The sequence below is a fragment of the Oryzias latipes genome, chromosome 21, assembly GCF_053564925.1.
Source record: "Oryzias latipes strain Hd-rR chromosome 21, Olatipes_Hd-rR_3.1".
Taxonomy (NCBI): Eukaryota; Metazoa; Chordata; class Actinopteri; order Beloniformes; family Adrianichthyidae; genus Oryzias; species Oryzias latipes.
The window spans coordinates 11,313,055-11,330,312 of NC_136257.1; the positions used below are offsets into that span (position 1 = coordinate 11,313,055).

General features: G+C 39.8%; 1 protein-coding gene across 7 annotated transcripts in view; it reads right to left on the reverse strand.

Moving 5' to 3' along the window:
* Positions 1 to 2,501: 2,501 nt before the first annotated feature.
* LOC101172289 (phospholipid-transporting ATPase IH) overlaps positions 2,502 to 17,258 on the reverse strand; it is a 39,463-nt gene continuing 24,706 nt past the window's right edge. The window contains exons 18-31 of one of the 7 annotated variants that reach the window (XM_023950623.2): positions 16,838 to 17,019; positions 16,182 to 16,415; positions 15,911 to 16,088; positions 15,733 to 15,835; positions 13,614 to 13,759; positions 13,248 to 13,307; positions 12,403 to 12,530; positions 12,186 to 12,321; positions 11,704 to 11,727; positions 10,524 to 10,589; positions 10,288 to 10,391; positions 8,757 to 8,922; positions 7,665 to 7,779; positions 2,502 to 5,044 (exon numbers count right to left, since the gene is read on the reverse strand). In XM_023950623.2, coding sequence (XP_023806391.1) covers positions 7,702 to 7,779; positions 8,757 to 8,922; positions 10,288 to 10,391; positions 10,524 to 10,589; positions 11,704 to 11,727; positions 12,186 to 12,321; positions 12,403 to 12,530; positions 13,248 to 13,307; positions 13,614 to 13,759; positions 15,733 to 15,835; positions 15,911 to 16,088; positions 16,182 to 16,415; positions 16,838 to 17,019 — 1,605 coding nt within the window. In that variant the 3' untranslated portion in view covers positions 2,502 to 5,044; positions 7,665 to 7,701. Of the gene's footprint in view, positions 5,045 to 6,333; positions 6,519 to 7,664; positions 7,780 to 8,756; positions 8,923 to 10,287; positions 10,392 to 10,523; positions 10,590 to 11,703; positions 11,728 to 12,185; positions 12,322 to 12,402; positions 12,531 to 13,247; positions 13,308 to 13,613; positions 13,760 to 15,732; positions 15,836 to 15,910; positions 16,089 to 16,181; positions 16,416 to 16,837; positions 17,020 to 17,258 lie in introns of those variants that run through there. The other 6 variants (XM_023950621.2, XM_023950624.2, XM_023950625.2 and 3 more) reach the window with 6 other exon arrangements.

A 17,258-nucleotide genomic window follows, 5' to 3' on the forward strand; every position in this document is an offset into this window, starting at 1 on the left:
TTTTAAAACGTTTGCACATTTTTGAAGAAATTGTACATTTGAAAATTTAGGATGAACAGGATTTGATTTTAAATAAACTGAAGCTTGAATGTGACAGAGACAATTATGAGACATGGAGACTTAACCCTGGAGAACTCCAGAATAATTTTCTTCTGAGTTTTTGAACATGATTTTGACTTTTGTTTGTTTGCTTGTTCATCTTGAATAGTAGCAATAAACAGCAGCCACATAAAATAAAAATTTAAGAAAGGCAAAATAAAAAATAAAAAACAGCAGCCAAATTTGTCCAGGGTTAATTGTGCTATCCAAGGCATTTTAAGATTGGGAGTTGGGTCATCTGGTCCTCACAAGACAGTGCGCTGAACCTTTTTTCTTTAATGATTTGATTTGTTCACTGGTTTCCATGGATTATATGAAATCCTCTCCTTTATCCACTTTTGTCATGGTAGGGAGAACACGTCAATGTAAGGGTGGGGTCATCTGGACCCCATAAGATAGCACAAGGGTTAAAAAGAAACAAATATGGGAAGGCCAGATGTAAAATCAGAGGCAAACAGTGTAATCAAAGCAAAAGGTGGCTACTTTGAAGAACCTAGAATTTGACATATTTTCAGTTGTTTCACACTTTTTTGTTATGTACATAATTCCATGTACATAATGCTGTAGCCAACAGGGTTTGGCAGCAGAGTTACCATAAATGGGTGAATGGGACTGTGACTGTAAAGTGCTTTGGGCCTTCGAGGAAGGTAGGAAAGCACTATACAGTATATTCCATTTACTATCGACTATGTTTGCTCCATTATTATAAATAATTATAAAATAATATATATAAAATAATATATATATTATTATATATATTATAAAATAAATCAGTGACTAAATAAACACTTTTTGTCCAACTGTATCTCTTCCAAATTTTTTCAGCTACTGTATATCTTTCATTGATGTTACACACTCTACAATAATTGCAAAGCCTTTGTAGTCTCACAGTGGATGATTGTTTTTCAATATTACCATCAACACATTCATTTACATTTAAGAGCATCTACACATCCACTCTTGTGATAGACTTTGCTCCACTATGACAACAGCTTTATAATTTACCATGTTAAATATTTAATGTGAATTGACAAAGCAGTTAAATGTTCTTCAAGCTTAATTTTTTGGTTTTAAAACCCTCTGTTACCTCGTAAAGCTATTTTAAAACCTCAAGCAGTCTTTACAAGGAGTGCAATGATTTATTTAAACGACTCCATTCATATCATAATTTGTGGTTGACGATACGATCCATAGTTGATATCGGTTCATTTTGAATGATCCAAATCTCTGACTTAAAATGGATCCAGGATATCTTTAGCCAAAACCTCAACCAGTGTGACTCAGTGAGAAATACTTGGATACTGAACAGCGCAGGTGAAGTTTTCCAGACTCCTTGGATTTCTTGCAAAATAATCAAGTGTTAATAAAATGTGTACAAACAAGTAAACAAGAATGAATGTCAAATCCATTTACATTTTAGTTTCCTAAAGTTCAGCCCACTGTTGTTTTTACACATTCAAATAATCCAAAGGTAACATTATGAGAACGTTCTAGCACACTGTATGGTCACGTCTTTGCTAAATTAAGCGTTTCCACACATGGGACTGATCAGTTTTTGCTGTCATCACGTGTTGTCCGGTGTAATGTACTTTTTTGTTTTATATTCAATTCATTTAATCTTGAAACAGTTTTGGAATGGTATTGTTCAATTTGATGAAAAACTTGCCTGAGACAGATCCATGTGGCTGGATTGTAGGAATAAATCGATTCATATGATCGTTACTCCCCTCATCATTACATTTATTATGGCTCTAATCATTAGATAATTCTCAGTTGAGTTATTTATGCTCTGTTGTAAATATATTACACAATTTGGTTTTATCCAAAAGTGAATAATGTCTCAACTTTCATGGGATTTATGTTTTAACGCTACACAGATAAACCACGATCATCCATTTAAAAAGGCTTTTTTAGATAGAGCCTTTTTCCAGATCTTCACATCAACATAATTCTAGAATATTCTATTAGGAGAAAGTGATTAAAATCATTTAAGTCTCCCCAAGTTGTCAACCGTCTTTTTTTTTTAAATAGTCAAAACCTGGAAGCAACTAAGGGCAACCTGATGAATCTCCACTGTCTGCAAATCCAGAGAGGCTGATGTTAAAAACAAACAGAAAAAAAACTAAAAAGGACAACAGTTTAGAGAAGTATTCTGAGGTTAAATAGAAAAAAAAGTTTAAAGAAAACCCTCTTGTTTAAAAAATTAAGATTCCTGATTACCTGATTGAGCCACAGAGGCTGACACCATCAGAAACCTGCGAGGAGGAGAAGGAATAACGGGCTGCAAATGTCAACACCGTCAGTTTGCATCCAACATTAAAACAGAAGCAGAACAGATCGATCATCAGATCTATTATACTCTCGTAAGTGACTCCTCTAATAACATCAACATCTGAAAGAAATAGTCTCCACTCTCTTTATTACAGGCAGAATGACAAAACAGGGCTTTGCCCTCGTTTGCTACAGACAGGCTGGCAAAAAGTCAACACGTGGACCTTTGAAATGTTATCCAAAAAGAGAAAGAAAATCTCAGAAATCTTTAGTAATACAAACAGTATCATAATACTAAAGGTGTGATATGAAGCATGCTGTTCAGAGCACAGCAGCCAACATTTCAGACCTTTGCCGAGCTCAGGAGTGACCACATGAACACCTGCTGTTGTGCTGATGGAATTAGAAAAAGCCGTTTGACATTCTGATGAAAGCTGGTGCAACAAACCCACCGACACAGGCGAACACCTACACAGTTCATTCCTAGTCGACTTATTTGGTCTTTTTTTTTTTTCTTTCTTTCTTATTTCCCATCCACAATCGTCTTAGAAAAATAACTTGTGAGGAAAAGTAAACGATAAACTTCTGCTGACAGACAGACAAACCTTTTTTCTAGGCTGTTGAAACCCAAAGTGCAGTGTGAGTCTACTAATCACATAGTCATATTATTATCCTTCTTATTTTGGTTACAAACTTGAGCACACATTCTAACAGAGTTAAAACATACAGGTACAAAAGGAAAAAAGAGGAGAAAAACATGTTTGATGAACACCGAATGATGTAGATGTGACATGCTGAATGCTGAATAAGCAGTATTGCACCAACACGGTGAGGTGGGTCGCTGTAATTCAAGCACCAAGGCGTCTCCTTTGAGGTCAGGGTGTGTGAAGCTCCCTATACGTCCTAAAACATTTGGAGGCTTAGATGGGGGGGGGGGGGGGGGGGGGTGTTACTAAAATTTAGACTTTTTAAACCCCATAGAAAAATATCGAAAACTTTTTCTTGAATCTATACAAGCTGGTAGATGGCAATCTGTGTGAAAATAAAACGTATAAACGTACAAAAAAATGCTCCAAAATCTCACATTCAGGACTTCTAGAATCTAGTTTTCTCAGCGACCAAAAAGTTCTGTTATGAAAACAAGAAACAAAAAAGATACATGCTCTGTTTAAAAATGCAGAAAAGATATTGATCCATTATGAGCTACAATCGTCAGCTGGAGGACATGATGGACAAGTCCGTTCAACATTCCTAATTTGATTGTGACGTCGCTGATTCAAGTCTTTCGTCTACTTATGACAAGCTGCAGTGTTATATCTATGACACCATCTCTTACTGAAATATAGAAAACTCCTTAAGTTATATCCGTACATAAAAACAGTGACTGACATCAATAATTTCAGAACAATACAAAAGAACCCATGCATTAATGCGACGCAGGAGACAACCCCTCGGATCATGCCTACAGGACCTTAGTACTGCGACATAACGCTTGTATGACACACGGCATGGCAGCAAATAAACAAGCGTGTTGCAACGGCAACACCGAAACCCAATTTCAGTCCCAGGCTGCTCCCCTCTCTGGCCACATGGTGGCAGGAGGGGGCACACAGCGTTTGCAGTCCCAGAAGAGGATAGTGGTCCAGCATGAAGGCAGAAGACTTGATGAAGAGTGTGAGAAATGACAGAATGGTGGTGACTGTCTACCACAGAATGCTTCTTTAATTCCACAATATGCTGGAGCAAACCCACTGAAAACGGTTTTATGAATTAAGGCAGGTGGCTAAAAAAATTCTGCACGCCCCTTTCTGACTCCTCCCCTCAGGTGATGTGTATGAGTGTTGATAAGGCTTTGTCATAAACCTACTTTGCTTTTTGAAAAAAAAAAAAACTATTCCCCTTTGGCTCCCAGTCTGCTGCTGTGTCCCCAGTAAGGCAGAAATGTATCCGATACAAACACACAAGAACAGGCAAAAAATCGTGCATACTCTTGCGCACATGCACACACACGCATACATAAAGGGCTGAGCTTGACAGCTTCCCCTTACTTGGCCAGATCGTGAGATGTAACTGAAATTTACAAAGAAGCTGAAAAGATGACAGAACGTGGGGGAACAGGCAAAAGATGAAAGAATACAAAAGAAGAAGTCTGACTGGATTTTAAAGAAGACGATGAACCACAAAAGTATGAAAATGAGGAGGCTGCCCACATAAGTGAAGCTCAGAAAAAGCACATGGTGAACTGAGCATGGAGCGGCCACGCCGCTGATGTCAATCGACATAGTTTGTTTGGATCTAGAAAAACTCTATTCTTCCAACACAACCACCACAAACATCTTGTTTTTTTTTTTTTTCTTTTCTTCTCTACAAGTTTAAGAGATTCACAAAGACGTTTGCTTCTCTACACAGAGGTCTCCGGTCCTGGAGCGTAGTAGGCGAACCCTGCCCCTGAAAGGCGCAGCATGTAAGCGCTGAGAGAACACAGGTCTGCCGCTGCCCCGTCGGCCAAATGAGCCAGAAGTTTGTGGGGGAGACGGTCGGACCTAAGAACGGGCAGCTTTTCTGCGGCTCCGAGGTTGAGGCGAGAGGATTCTGTGCTCGTGCCTTTGCAGGAACGCCCAAAAGACAACGTGGACCACTCTGCCACGCCATCAGGAAACAGCTCGTCATGATTCTGCACAGAGATAAGGCACAATCAAAGGAGAATTCTGAAAACTGAAAGGAGAAAACTGTAAAGAAAACACTTTGGGGGAGCAGAAACATGCAGAACCAACAAGCAGGCAGGTTAACAGAGATGTGAGATTAGAAAGACAAAAATATGGGTTCTTTTTCTAAAAAGCTTAAAGAATTAATATGGAAATTCTCAGGCTGAAATTTAGTGATGCACAATGTTAGATGACGCAAAAGAAAATTCAAGCTTTTATTTTTTACTAAATATATATAGATTATACTTCTTTTTTGGGCCTTTACACTGTCATATGCGTTTTACATAATCTAAATCTAATACATAATCTATAATCTAACCTACATTTTGTACATTCTTGAATTTTTTACTTGAATCCAAAAACTTTAAAATGAGGAAGAAAAACAAAAATCTGAAAAAGTGGAAATCTTTGAACAAAAAGCTAAATTAATTTTCCAATTGGCTTCTCAAGATAAATAAGATGACTTAATACTTAACTTAATTGACATCCTTAAAGACCCACTCCGATGAAAATTGTGTTGTTTTTTTTACATGTTCTTGCATTCTTCTGATGATGGAAGACATATATTGAGAAAATTAAGCTTAAAACTGCATTTCTAAAGATTTCTTATTAAAATTGTAGTGAATCAGGAGCAGACAAAAAAACGCAGTTAGAACAAGATTGTATTTGTAACGTAGAAAATACGCTGGGTGGGCCACAAGCTCCCTGCTGCACTCCATTCTGATGCATCAACATGTGAACAAACAAATCCACCTATGTCTTTGTTTTCCTCGCCTGAGCTAGAATCTGGCACTAAACTATGTGGCTGGATAACCGGTAATGTTAGGTTGGGGTTGTGAGGGGCAGTAAGCTAGTGGGAGAGAGTGTAAACAGATAGCTCAGTTAGAGAAGATAGGAAGAGGGTTGAGGTTGCTCCGCACCCACAATTTAGAGTCGAATTCCTGATGAACTACTGCAGAAACTAAGTCCTAGAAAAACGACACAGGTTTTTTCATAATAAAACGACCACTGCAAACACTTTGAAAATAGATCAAAGGTGATTGAGTGGGACTTCAAAGATTTGAAAAGCACAACCTGCTTAAAAACTATTCCATCAGAGTTAAGTGGGCCCCTCTGGTTCTTAAAGGTGGGTTTAAAAAAAGCTTTTGGAAAATAATTTTAAAATATCTAACCCACAACTCCACATGCAGCTCACAGCAGCCAAAAAGCAACATGGCAGAAGCCTTATAAACACCCCACACTCCCTGCATGATGTTACCATGGCGACCCTCACCCACTGGAAGGTGGGGATGAGGTGGGGGAGGTAAGGGTTGCCGAGCTGCGGGTTTGCGTTTGCGAGACGTCACAAGTCCTAAGAGGGTGAGGCAGGTCCCTCTCACTGCTTCCACTTTCAGCGGAGGAGCCGGGAACCCCACGGCCCTGCAGCGCCCCCACGGGCCTTACCTTTGGTGGTATCAAAGACAGTTTTAAGTTTTTGGTTTGTCGCATAGCATGACGGTTTCTGGTTGCCTCTGTCTATTGTGACACAGCTCCACTAGAGAGTGACTGACGGAAGCGCTTTGGTTGCATTTAAGTCTTTTCTGAGAAAAAGAGGAGACACTATAAATGTAAACCTGTCATCTTCTGCTAACATGTCACTTCAAGTCTTCCACTTGTTTTTAGCTTTATTATGTTTAACTCTTTTACACCAGAGCTAGCTCCAGTGTTGGCATTCTTTCAGCTATCGTTAACTCTTCAACTGTTGATGCAAATATTGTAAATCCAGTGGATTCTGAAGGGGAGAAAAGCAAATACACAACAATTTACAGTAGTGAAGTGTTCGAGCAATTAATGATGTCAATCAGCTGAATCTGTTGTGCAGAAAGACGGCTTTGCCCCTTTAGGCATCACTATTTAATGTGTAACATAATTAGCAGATATGAAAATCTGCTTTTCTCCACATCAAAATGCATTAATGGTCAAAGAGTGGATGTCAAATATTTCTCCTATAATCAAATTAGTATCTTTCATCTGCTGTCATTTAATCCTAACTGAATACAAGATTGTTTTAGTTTAAATGTGGGTCTGTGTTAAAGCTTTATTGTGCTTCGTTGATCTTTTAATCACTGCAGGTTTTTCTTTACATGTATTTATCTGGTTAGGAAAATAAGGTTGTTTTTACAGTTTTCTTTACATTATCAGCTAAAATTGTAATTAAGTGCAGATCGACATGAATTATTACACTACAATAGGGTTGAGTTGGGAAAAACCTTGCAGGTTTACTGGAGAAAAATGAGAAATATTTCAAATTATTTTTTTTTTCTATAAACTTAAAGGCAACATTTAAATAATCTCTATATGCCATTAAAACATAACGTAATTTAACAACGTAAGGGACAAAGCGAGGATTTGAAACATCCGGTGTCGTTCATGCAAACTTTTTCAAAAACACTAAACGACTACTTACCAGACCTAGAAACCAAAGCTTGCTGCTCCACCAGTAGCTGGTTAGTTTGACCATTATCATTATTATTTTTTACGTACAATTGGCTTCTGCTGGGCCATGCAGCCATGCACAGAGGTAAAGGCTTAAAAGAGATAGAGATTCACCTCCTCTTTCTGCTCCTCCCTCGTCTCTGTGGGCCAATCAGAAACTCATTCTGCTAGAGGACTGAGAAAGCATGAAGATGGTGGAGGGCTCCACAGTAAGGCACGGGCGAGTGGACTAGTTACCCCAAAGGGGAAATGAGTGCAAACCAGACATAAAAGACGAGGGGAGGGGATATTAAAGGGAAGGGCAAGAAAGTAGCATGATGGCAGTGGTTGGGATAAGGAGAAAGTTATGGAGAAGTTTGATTAAGGTGAGGACAAAAAGTGATGAGAGAAGGAAAAAAAGAAAAAGTATTGATATTTTTAATAAAGACTTTAGCTAATTTACATAATCCAATAATGTCACAATGTAATCAAGTCTAATTTGGAGTTCTATTCTAGTCTTTTGCAGTTGTAACATTTCCATTCATGTAAATACGTTTTGCTTCAACAAATAAAAGGATAAATTCTGAATCATTTTGTGCTTTTCCTAAAACCAATTTGTGCTCGTTTAAAAAGCCTTTTGGTAATAAAAAAACAACAACTGAGTAGTAGGCAGGACCATTTACAAGCAACATTCTGTAAGTGCGCACACGCACACGTTTTTTCTGCAACCCTGACCAGCTAATCCGATTGCATGTGACTGCAGTGAAGTGAACCATAAAAAGGGCTCCATCGAGGCAGACAGCCTTTAAGATCACACACAGTGGGGCTTTTGAAGTGTGCACAACACAGTTCATTACAGTCATGATGGAAAGATCCATTCCATTGATCGATGTGACGTGTTACAATCAGATTACATCACAAGTCTGAGGTTGTGACTGGAGTTTCTGTCTATAGATCTGTGTGAGCACAGATAGTAGTGCATGTGCTGTTATGAGGACGTCTAAATATTTCTGAAAACAAGACATTTTTTCAGCTGTGAATATTTTCAAAAAAGCACCAATTGGTAATGCAAATACACAAAAGAATGTTTAAACTAATTTGTTTGCAGATGCAAAACTAGATTATATGTGTGGGAATGATTTTACAACAGCACAATGCCTTTGAAAAGGACTAAACCTCCACAGTCTATGATCAAAGGCCAACTTTGCGCCTATGTGAGGATCGTACCTGTGCATTTTCACTGGCTGTGGGACAGACGGCTCTGCAAAGGACCTTTTTGATGACATCTGGCAACAAGCTGACTGTAATGAGGAGTATGATGCTGAGCCAGGCCGGCCCACTGGACAGCATCTGCATAAAGACGTAGTACATCCTCTGATAGTTCAGGAAGGGCCTGAGAAGCAACAGCAGAAAGAGATGGAGATTTGAAACCGGAGCCATCAACAGTCACCTCATTAATGTAAAGATTTGTATCTCATGGGATCCAACAGCTTACAACAAGACGGGGACAAGATATTCAAAATAACTAATAAAGTTTTCATTGAAATCACAGTAAATTGCTATAGAATGCAAGTCCCAACAGCATTTCAGCTAAAATTTGATAGGGGTACATTTTTTGTTTAGAAATTTGAATGCCTGTAATGTCAGGTCAACTTTTAAATATTTAAAAAGGAACCGTAGTTTACTTTAGTTTCAGAGAAAATTTTTACTTGAGTTACAAAGTCCCACTAATTGTCACAGATAATGTGAATTTTGTTCTCTACATTTGACACATCCCCTAGGGATGAGCTACATTTTGTGGTTTAACAACCCCCCCTCCCACCCCCCAATCCAGCCCTATAGTACTGAATGTCAAGCAGGGAGGCAACGAGTCACATTGGTAAGACCATGGATTTAAAGCCACAACTTCCCAGTCTCAGGGCAGACACTCCCCCACCAGGACACTGAGCTAGTGTCAAAGGATTTCAAGGTCTTTCATTGTTTTAAATGAAGATTGTTGCCTAATTTGTAAATAGAAACTGAGAACTCTCAAATATGTTCGAGGTAGTCTGTAAAACTCAAATGAAAACGCTGCTTGAAGTTTTTTTAAAGACCCACTCCGATGAAAATTGTGTTTCTGGTGTTTTTTTAACATGTTCTTTTGGCATTTTTCTGATAAGATTTATAAAGAAAATAAAGCTAAAAACGGCATTTCTGAGTATGTCTTTATTCAAATCGTTGTGAATCAGGAGCAGATGAAAAAATGCAGCTTCAAATAAAAAAAAAGAACTTGCTGCTCCAATCTGATCAGAACAGGGAGGGGGAGGGGAAGGGGGGTTGGGGTTGCTCCACAGCAACAGTCCCACCCACAACTCAGAGGGGAATTTCTGATGAACTATTGCTGCTCTGCAGAAACTATGTCCTAAAAAGCGACACAAGTTGGATTTTGCACTTGCACAATAATAATTAAACGACCACTGGGAATATTTTAAAATAGATGAAAAGATTATCCGAGTGGGACTTCAAAACTAGCCAGAGACTCAAAACAATAAATTTCAGATAAACTTGCACTCAACTGTAAGACAATCATGTTCCCAAAATGCCTTTCCTGAAAAAACTCAACATAAATTCCATTGACACAAGGTTGCTTTTCCATAAAAAAGTAAAGAACCTTGCAGGTTTTTCGAAAATTTTGCTGCCTTGCTCATTGTCTGCAGTTTGTCACGAGCTGTTGCAGCCCAGTGATACATCCCTTACGTAAATCAAAGCATGTAATTACCAAATGATGCCACCCCAGAGCAGAGAGAAAATAACATAAAACAGTAAGGAGCCCCAGATGACAAAGTGATTGATCCACGTCCAGTGGTGTGTGTCCAAGGCAAGCTGAAACAAACACAATTAATGAACAACAAGGAAAACCCAGATCGAGAAAACAAGCAGCCTTCACGTTTTGTGAACACAAGGTAGTCAGTGTATTTACTTAAATCTGAAATACTTTTTGGGCAACACACACACCTTGAGTGTAACAGTGAAGACGAGTACAGTAAAAACGAGAGTGCCAAACGTCCAGTTCCCAAACATCTGTGGAGAAAAATAAGAAGATAGTTAAAGCCTCCTATGATGATGCAGTGAGGATGCAAGCATTAATAAAATGATAAAAAGAACATTTTTCCAAACTATTTCTCAAGGTTTATAAACTTTAAACATACAAAAGACTTTCCTGTAGAATTTGTATCTTACTTCAAACTAAAATCCTAATTAAGCCAAACATCATTAATGAACAGATGCGATGGGAGCATGAAAGAGGAAGGAGGGCGAGGAGACATGGAGCTCAAGGCCAGGAAACTATTTCACTTATGTAACAGCTACAGCTGGTTATTAGTACCAAGAAAATTACACACTTGGCGGAAAAAAGCCTTCATCTTTTGCAACATTTGAGAAAAAATACATTAAAATTTTGTTTTTATTGTTTAAAGTCCCACCCCGATAACCTTTGAGCAATTTTAAAGCAGTTGTCTCAATTATGATTATGCCATTTTTAGCCAAAAATAAGACATTTCTAGGACATAGTTTCTGCAGAGCGGCAGTAGTTCATTTGAAATTCCCCTCTGAGCTATTTTCTACGCCACAAGTCCGGTCAAACTGCATATCTGCTCCTCATTCCCAACGATCTGAATAAAGAAATGCATTTTTGAGCTAAAATATCTTAATATATGTCCTCTTTCATTTGAAAAATGCCAAAAATGCCATTAAAAACCCAAAAAAAACAATTTTCATCAGAGTGGGTCTTTAAAAATAAGACAGAAAGAAAAACAATCCCAAGAACTTTTGGCACAAATGCGAAAACACATGTAAACAGAAAAGTGCAGACAAACACAGCAGACAAGAGACAAACAGATGCATGGTTTCAATCTATACTACATCTTTTATTTACTACCACAAAACACAAAGACAGAAGCACCTACAATGTTTACTAGGCTGTGGGCTTGTTGAGATTGAAGACTTTGCAGGATGCAGGTCTTTGTAGAGTACAGGAGGGGGTAATGGAGCACTAGAAAACTACACATTGAAATGAAAGCGAGGAAGGATGGAACGGGATGAAATGGTTGAATTAAAAAGGGAAATGAACCGACGGAAACAAAAAAGAAGGGGCGTGAAAGACAGAAAGGGCCGTCAGGGAGAGAGACAGGCTTACCATCTGTGTGTTGGTGGTCATAAGCTGAAGAAGAGGAAGACAACAACGACAAAAGCGAAATAAAAAGAGAAGAAGCAGAGAAAAGGGGGGGTAGAGGGAAAGAAAAGAGAAAAGAATCAGGACAACGGGTAAAATGAATTTTAGAATGTCTTAACTTAAAAGAAAAAAAAAAAACAAGACTAAAGGCAATCAAAACTGTTGACATGGTCCAAATCAATAATACAGAGAAAGATGCTATTGCGCTGTAAATATGAATGGAGATCCAGTGTTGCTGATCTATGGGGGACAACACCTTTACCATTGCAGGGCTACTGACACAGAAGCCGGACACCCACTGCCCCTAATCCCACATGAATGACTCTCCAGTGAAGATGAGTGAGCTCCTTTGAAAACCTCAAATCTATTTTCTTCTCCAACAAACATCTCGCACAGCTACTGAAATTTAATCTGTTATATGCTCCATCTTTGACACAGAGCCTCACCTGGCCATTGCTGGTGAAGGTGGTGTTGTCAAAGAGGAAGTAGGCACCAAAGAAGAAGATGACGGCGTCAAACACACCCAGGCACGTCCAATAAAGGAAGGCAGGCCAGCGGAGGAGAGCATTCTTTGCAATGTCCCTGAGACAGACAAGCACAAGCAAGCATGCTATCCCTGGGGGTCTGGAAGAAGGGCGGCTTGGTAAGATCTTCTGACCTCACCTGTACAAGGAGGGCTCCCTCTTCAGTGTCTCCATAGTGACGTGCTGCTCCACCAGGCTGTACAGGAGGATGGGGAGCGAGGTGAAGCTGATGTTGTACAGTGTTAAATAGGCGGTGTCGTACAGAGGCTGCAGACGGAACAAAACGCAGTCATCAGAAATTGAAAAGTAAACTCTTTGTTAACTAATGTCTTTGAATTTGTTCCCTTAAATCAAACTTTATTTGTTAAGCACTTTTTAGAGCTTAGTAACCACTGACTGTATAAGAGAACTGGACTGAGTGAGGGTGACATCATTAAAAGATAATGGTTTACTTCCAGCTCAAATGAATTGAAGTAAATTCAGTCGTCAATTTTTCCGATGCGGACACTGGCATGCTGCAGCCAGACAGTAAACAGTGATTGGTCCACATGAATTCACATGATTGTTAACATGGTTTCTCAGGAATGCGCGGCATTTCTCCATTCAAAAGCTGCCTCCGTTAGCTCACAAACCGTCCCAGAGCCGCTCCTCTGCTCAGAGACACGGTCCTCCTGGGAATAAACTGTTTATATGCACCACAATCGGCTCAACAATTGTCATAACCCACCTATCTAGATAGGAAAGACATTTTGATCCTAATGAGTCTGATTGGGGCAGAATATTCAGAACGGCATGTTTACATGACACATTTTTATTCTGATTAGGCGTTCATTCCAAATACTTTTGTCCATGTAACCACAGCTATTTAAACACAAACTTTCTTGGGCTTTTCACACTTCACATCATTTTTCTTTGTTGGGTGTGATCCCACTCTTCTGCTGCCTGCAGCCATGAATCAGCATAAATGCAGTATAAAGAACTCACCTGCTGTGAGAACCCACAGAAGAATTGGTAAAGGAACTGAGGAAAAATGAAGCAAACATTCTGGGAACAGAAAAGACGAGAAAAATAAAGTCATGAGTCTGTGAAAAAAGCATATGCTATTAAATGCAATCATTCACACAATTCACTTCATATCGATTGGCAAATAGAAGCAAATGAATGGGTTAGCAGGGCTCTACTGGCCGCAGAGGACACCCATGATGATTTTCACAGAATCCAGGAAATGTTGAACAAGTGACTTATGATGTCGATCATTTTTACATTAACAAGATAATCTGGTTCTTTATGACTTTCCCAATGAGTTTGATGGAGTGATTAAAGCGTGTGAGCCTCATATTTGGCCGGTACCTTGTAGAAGAAGTACTGAACCAACTCAGCAATTCTGATGTAGTAGTAGTGGCCGTGAACCAGTAGCATCTTCTTTAAGTGTTTAAATTTGGGGATGGCGTAGTCACTGTTTCTAGCTGCTTGTCGGCCTTCTTTACCCATTATGCCTGAGGAAAAACACCATAAAGAAACAACCTGTGGTGTAAACTCTAGGAAAACCACAATGACCTTGTTTAGATTGTTTAGGTTTTATTTGGTACAAATGTAGCGCTATGTATAAGCAAAGTAGATGAATTATATTATTTAAGCATTGCAATGCACACTTAAAAGCCATAATTTTTAAAAAATGACAACAGAGCGCATTATAAATGGTTTAATTATGGTTGCGCTTAATGATGTTAATTGTAGTAGGTTTAGGGGATGTCATCTGGACTTGGTTTTAAAGTTGGAAGACGTTTCACCTCTTATCCAAGAGGCTTTGTCAATTCTGAAATAGCTTAATGATGTTAAAGCAATTTTGAAAGGTACACAGATCTCTGTCAAAATATCAGTCTGTTTTTTCGTGAATTGAAAAGAAGGTTGGATGTTTTGTATATGCCAACGTGGTTAACTTGTAGGGGTGTCCGACTGTTTTATGTGTTACCAGCAAGGTTAAAATTTAGACTACGTTCACACTGCGGGGCTTATTGCTCAATTCCAATTTTTTGAAATAATTCGATTTTTTTGCAAGGCCGTTCACATTTCCAATTAAATGCAAACTTTTGTGATCTCCTGTGTGACCGTGAAATGACCCAAGAGTGACCCGCATAAGTAGAAGAGTACTCAACGGTGATTGACATCACTCGTTGTTTGCTGAAGTAGCTAACCTTAACAATGGATGTCAACAACAGTGTTGTCAACAGCGGAGCTCTTTTTTCATTATTACATTTATTTCCACAAAGGAGCCAGCACAATTACAATCTTCTCATTTTAAGAAGGCAATGGAGCCAGGATCGTCTGTAACCACTGTTGTGGTATGGGGATGTGAATGTGCTGGGGCCGCGTGTGTGTGTGTGTAAGAGAGGAGAGAGCGTGTACAGCGCAGGAGGGAGTGAGAGGGGCAGTGGGGGCGCGCATTCATGTTGTGTGTTACGGAGGAAGGAGAATGGTAATAAAAGAAGGCTCCCCCCAGCAGAACTGCTATTGACTCTTTATAAACCCACTCTGGAGAATCTAAGGGTCCGAACAGGGAAGTGAACCCCGGAGGAGGATCCGCGTTGGGTCCCCCATGCTTCTGACCACGGTCGGAAAGGGAAAAAAAAAAAAGTAATTGCGGGAAAGGTTCAACACCAAGCTCGACCATTGCGCAGGAAATTTTTTCAAAAACCGTCCGGTTGCGATAAGAGCCTTGAGTTTGGCCTGAATAGAGCTGTCACCCCAAATATTAATCAAATCGGTGACCTCGCTTCCCTTCCACTGACATGGTTGATGTTTATGCTCTCGTTCCCGCCTACTTCAACGCAGAATGATGACGTTTGTAGCGTATCGATGACGTACGGTTCGGATACATGTGGCCTGGCCGATCAGATGGAGGTCGCATTTCAAAAGATCGGATACGTATCGGACTCAGGACCACATATTCAATTGGCCTGGGTCACATTTGAAAAGATCGTATCTGTGTCGTTCAGACCGTCATGAAAAGATCAGATACAGGTCGCATAGGGGCAAAAAAATTGGAATTGGGTCGTTTCCGCCAGCAGTGTGAACGTAGCCTTAGTGTAGTCACAGTAGCTTCTGTTTTAGCAGTATCAGTTTGTATTTTACCTGTTACAAACAAGGTTGGGAGTTGCAGGTATCGTGAAAATGCTTACATGGCAAACGCTTCTAACATGGCCAGCATGTTACAAACAAGCTCTATAGTTCCTGTGAACGCAGTTAATAAAGTCTGACTGACTGACTCATCTCTGACTCTTTTGTCTCCCTGAATGCGCCTTATAATCCAGTGTGCCTTACATATGACAAAAGTTTAAAAATAGATCATTCATTGACGGTGTGCCTCGTAATCTGGTGTGCCCTATATTGTGGATAATACAGTATTACTGGATTAAAGTTAAAATACTCGCGTTAATTTTGAACCAACAACAAAAAAGCCTCAACTCACCGATGCCCACATGGGCTTCCAAAATCATACTGACGTCATTGGCTCCATCGCCAATGGCAAGAGTTATCGGGTGCTCCTTTGAAGATTTTATTAGCTTCACAATCTGCAGAAGCAAAAACACTTCAATTTCAAGGAGAACTTTATGCGTTTTTTTGCACACTGAAGGCAGATTTGTCACCTGGGCTTTCTGCAGTGGTGCCATGCGACAGCAGAGAACGGCGCTACAGTTGCGGCAGATCTCCAAAAAAATCTCTCTGTAGTTGCCATGACCAGCAGAGTCTTGGTTGGGCTTCAATACTCCAGAAAGAGTGGCTCCGTCGATGATCAGACCAAAATCGAGGCAGTCTACTGACAGGCTAATAAGGACAAAACCTCCTGGTTAAAGGAAAGATTCACCACGACCACAAACAGACTGAATGCTGCTGACATGCCAACGAGAAAGTCCATACCCGGAAATGGAGCGCTGTCTGAGTACGGTCCTGTTCAGATCAAACAGGACATCGTGCAGGCTCTGCTCCTCAGTGCGTTTCTTGGTCAGTTCCAGGATCTGTGTGCTGCGCCGGAACAGCTTGCTGGCGTAACACGTGGCTGCTGCCGTCTCCATTTTGTCCCCGGTGAGCACCCAAACTTTCATCCCCGCTTTGTGGAGAGACTCAATTGTGTCTGCAGCTTTCTCCTGGAGCCTGCGCATCAATAAGTCAATAAGTGTTGTGGCCTCAGCCGAGTGAAGCTGAACAATCCATCAAAGCTTCAACCAATCTATTACCTACCAGTGATAACTTATCAATGCACGACCACCCCTGCCCTTCCCTGTCAGCAGTTTATTAATTAGGAAATTAAACTGTCAAGCACTTGATCAATCAGTTAGGGTCAATAAACACATTTATCTCATTACTGGGAAAAAAAACAACTAATAATTTTGCACAGTGGAGGGTAAAAGACAAAAAGCAGCAATGTCTGAAAGTCACCAGTAAAGCTCACACAGACTCTTTTTTCCGCTTTTACTTTGAAGTCAGCTTTAATGATTCATTAATCTCCTTCTGTCCCCCGCTGTTAGACTGCTCCTACATTTTTTCCATTCTTTGCTCGCTCACTATCGACCAACCTGTCCTCCACTGCTGTGGCACCCAGGAGAACAAATTCCCTCTCGATGATGTCATAGGTCTGAGCGAGCCTCTGTTCCCTGTCCTGCAGGGCTATCTTAGCTTCGGTCAGCCGGTGACTCGCCTCCAGATACTCCGACTCTGACAACCTTCGGTATGCCACGCACAGAGTCCGCAGCCCCTCCTGGTTTTAACGTGGAACAAGAGAAGAAGACTTTAATATTTGTGTCTATTAACAAATTATCAAAAACATTTTTTTTTTTTTTTGGCTAAAAATGGCATAATCATAGTTAAAAGACCACTGGGCCTGCTTTTAAAATAGATCAAAATATGATCAGAGTGAGACTTTAGTACTGATCTTTAACCCTTGCAGCATGATTTTTTTTTTATTTAAAACAAAAAGGAAATGCATTCAGCTAAAAA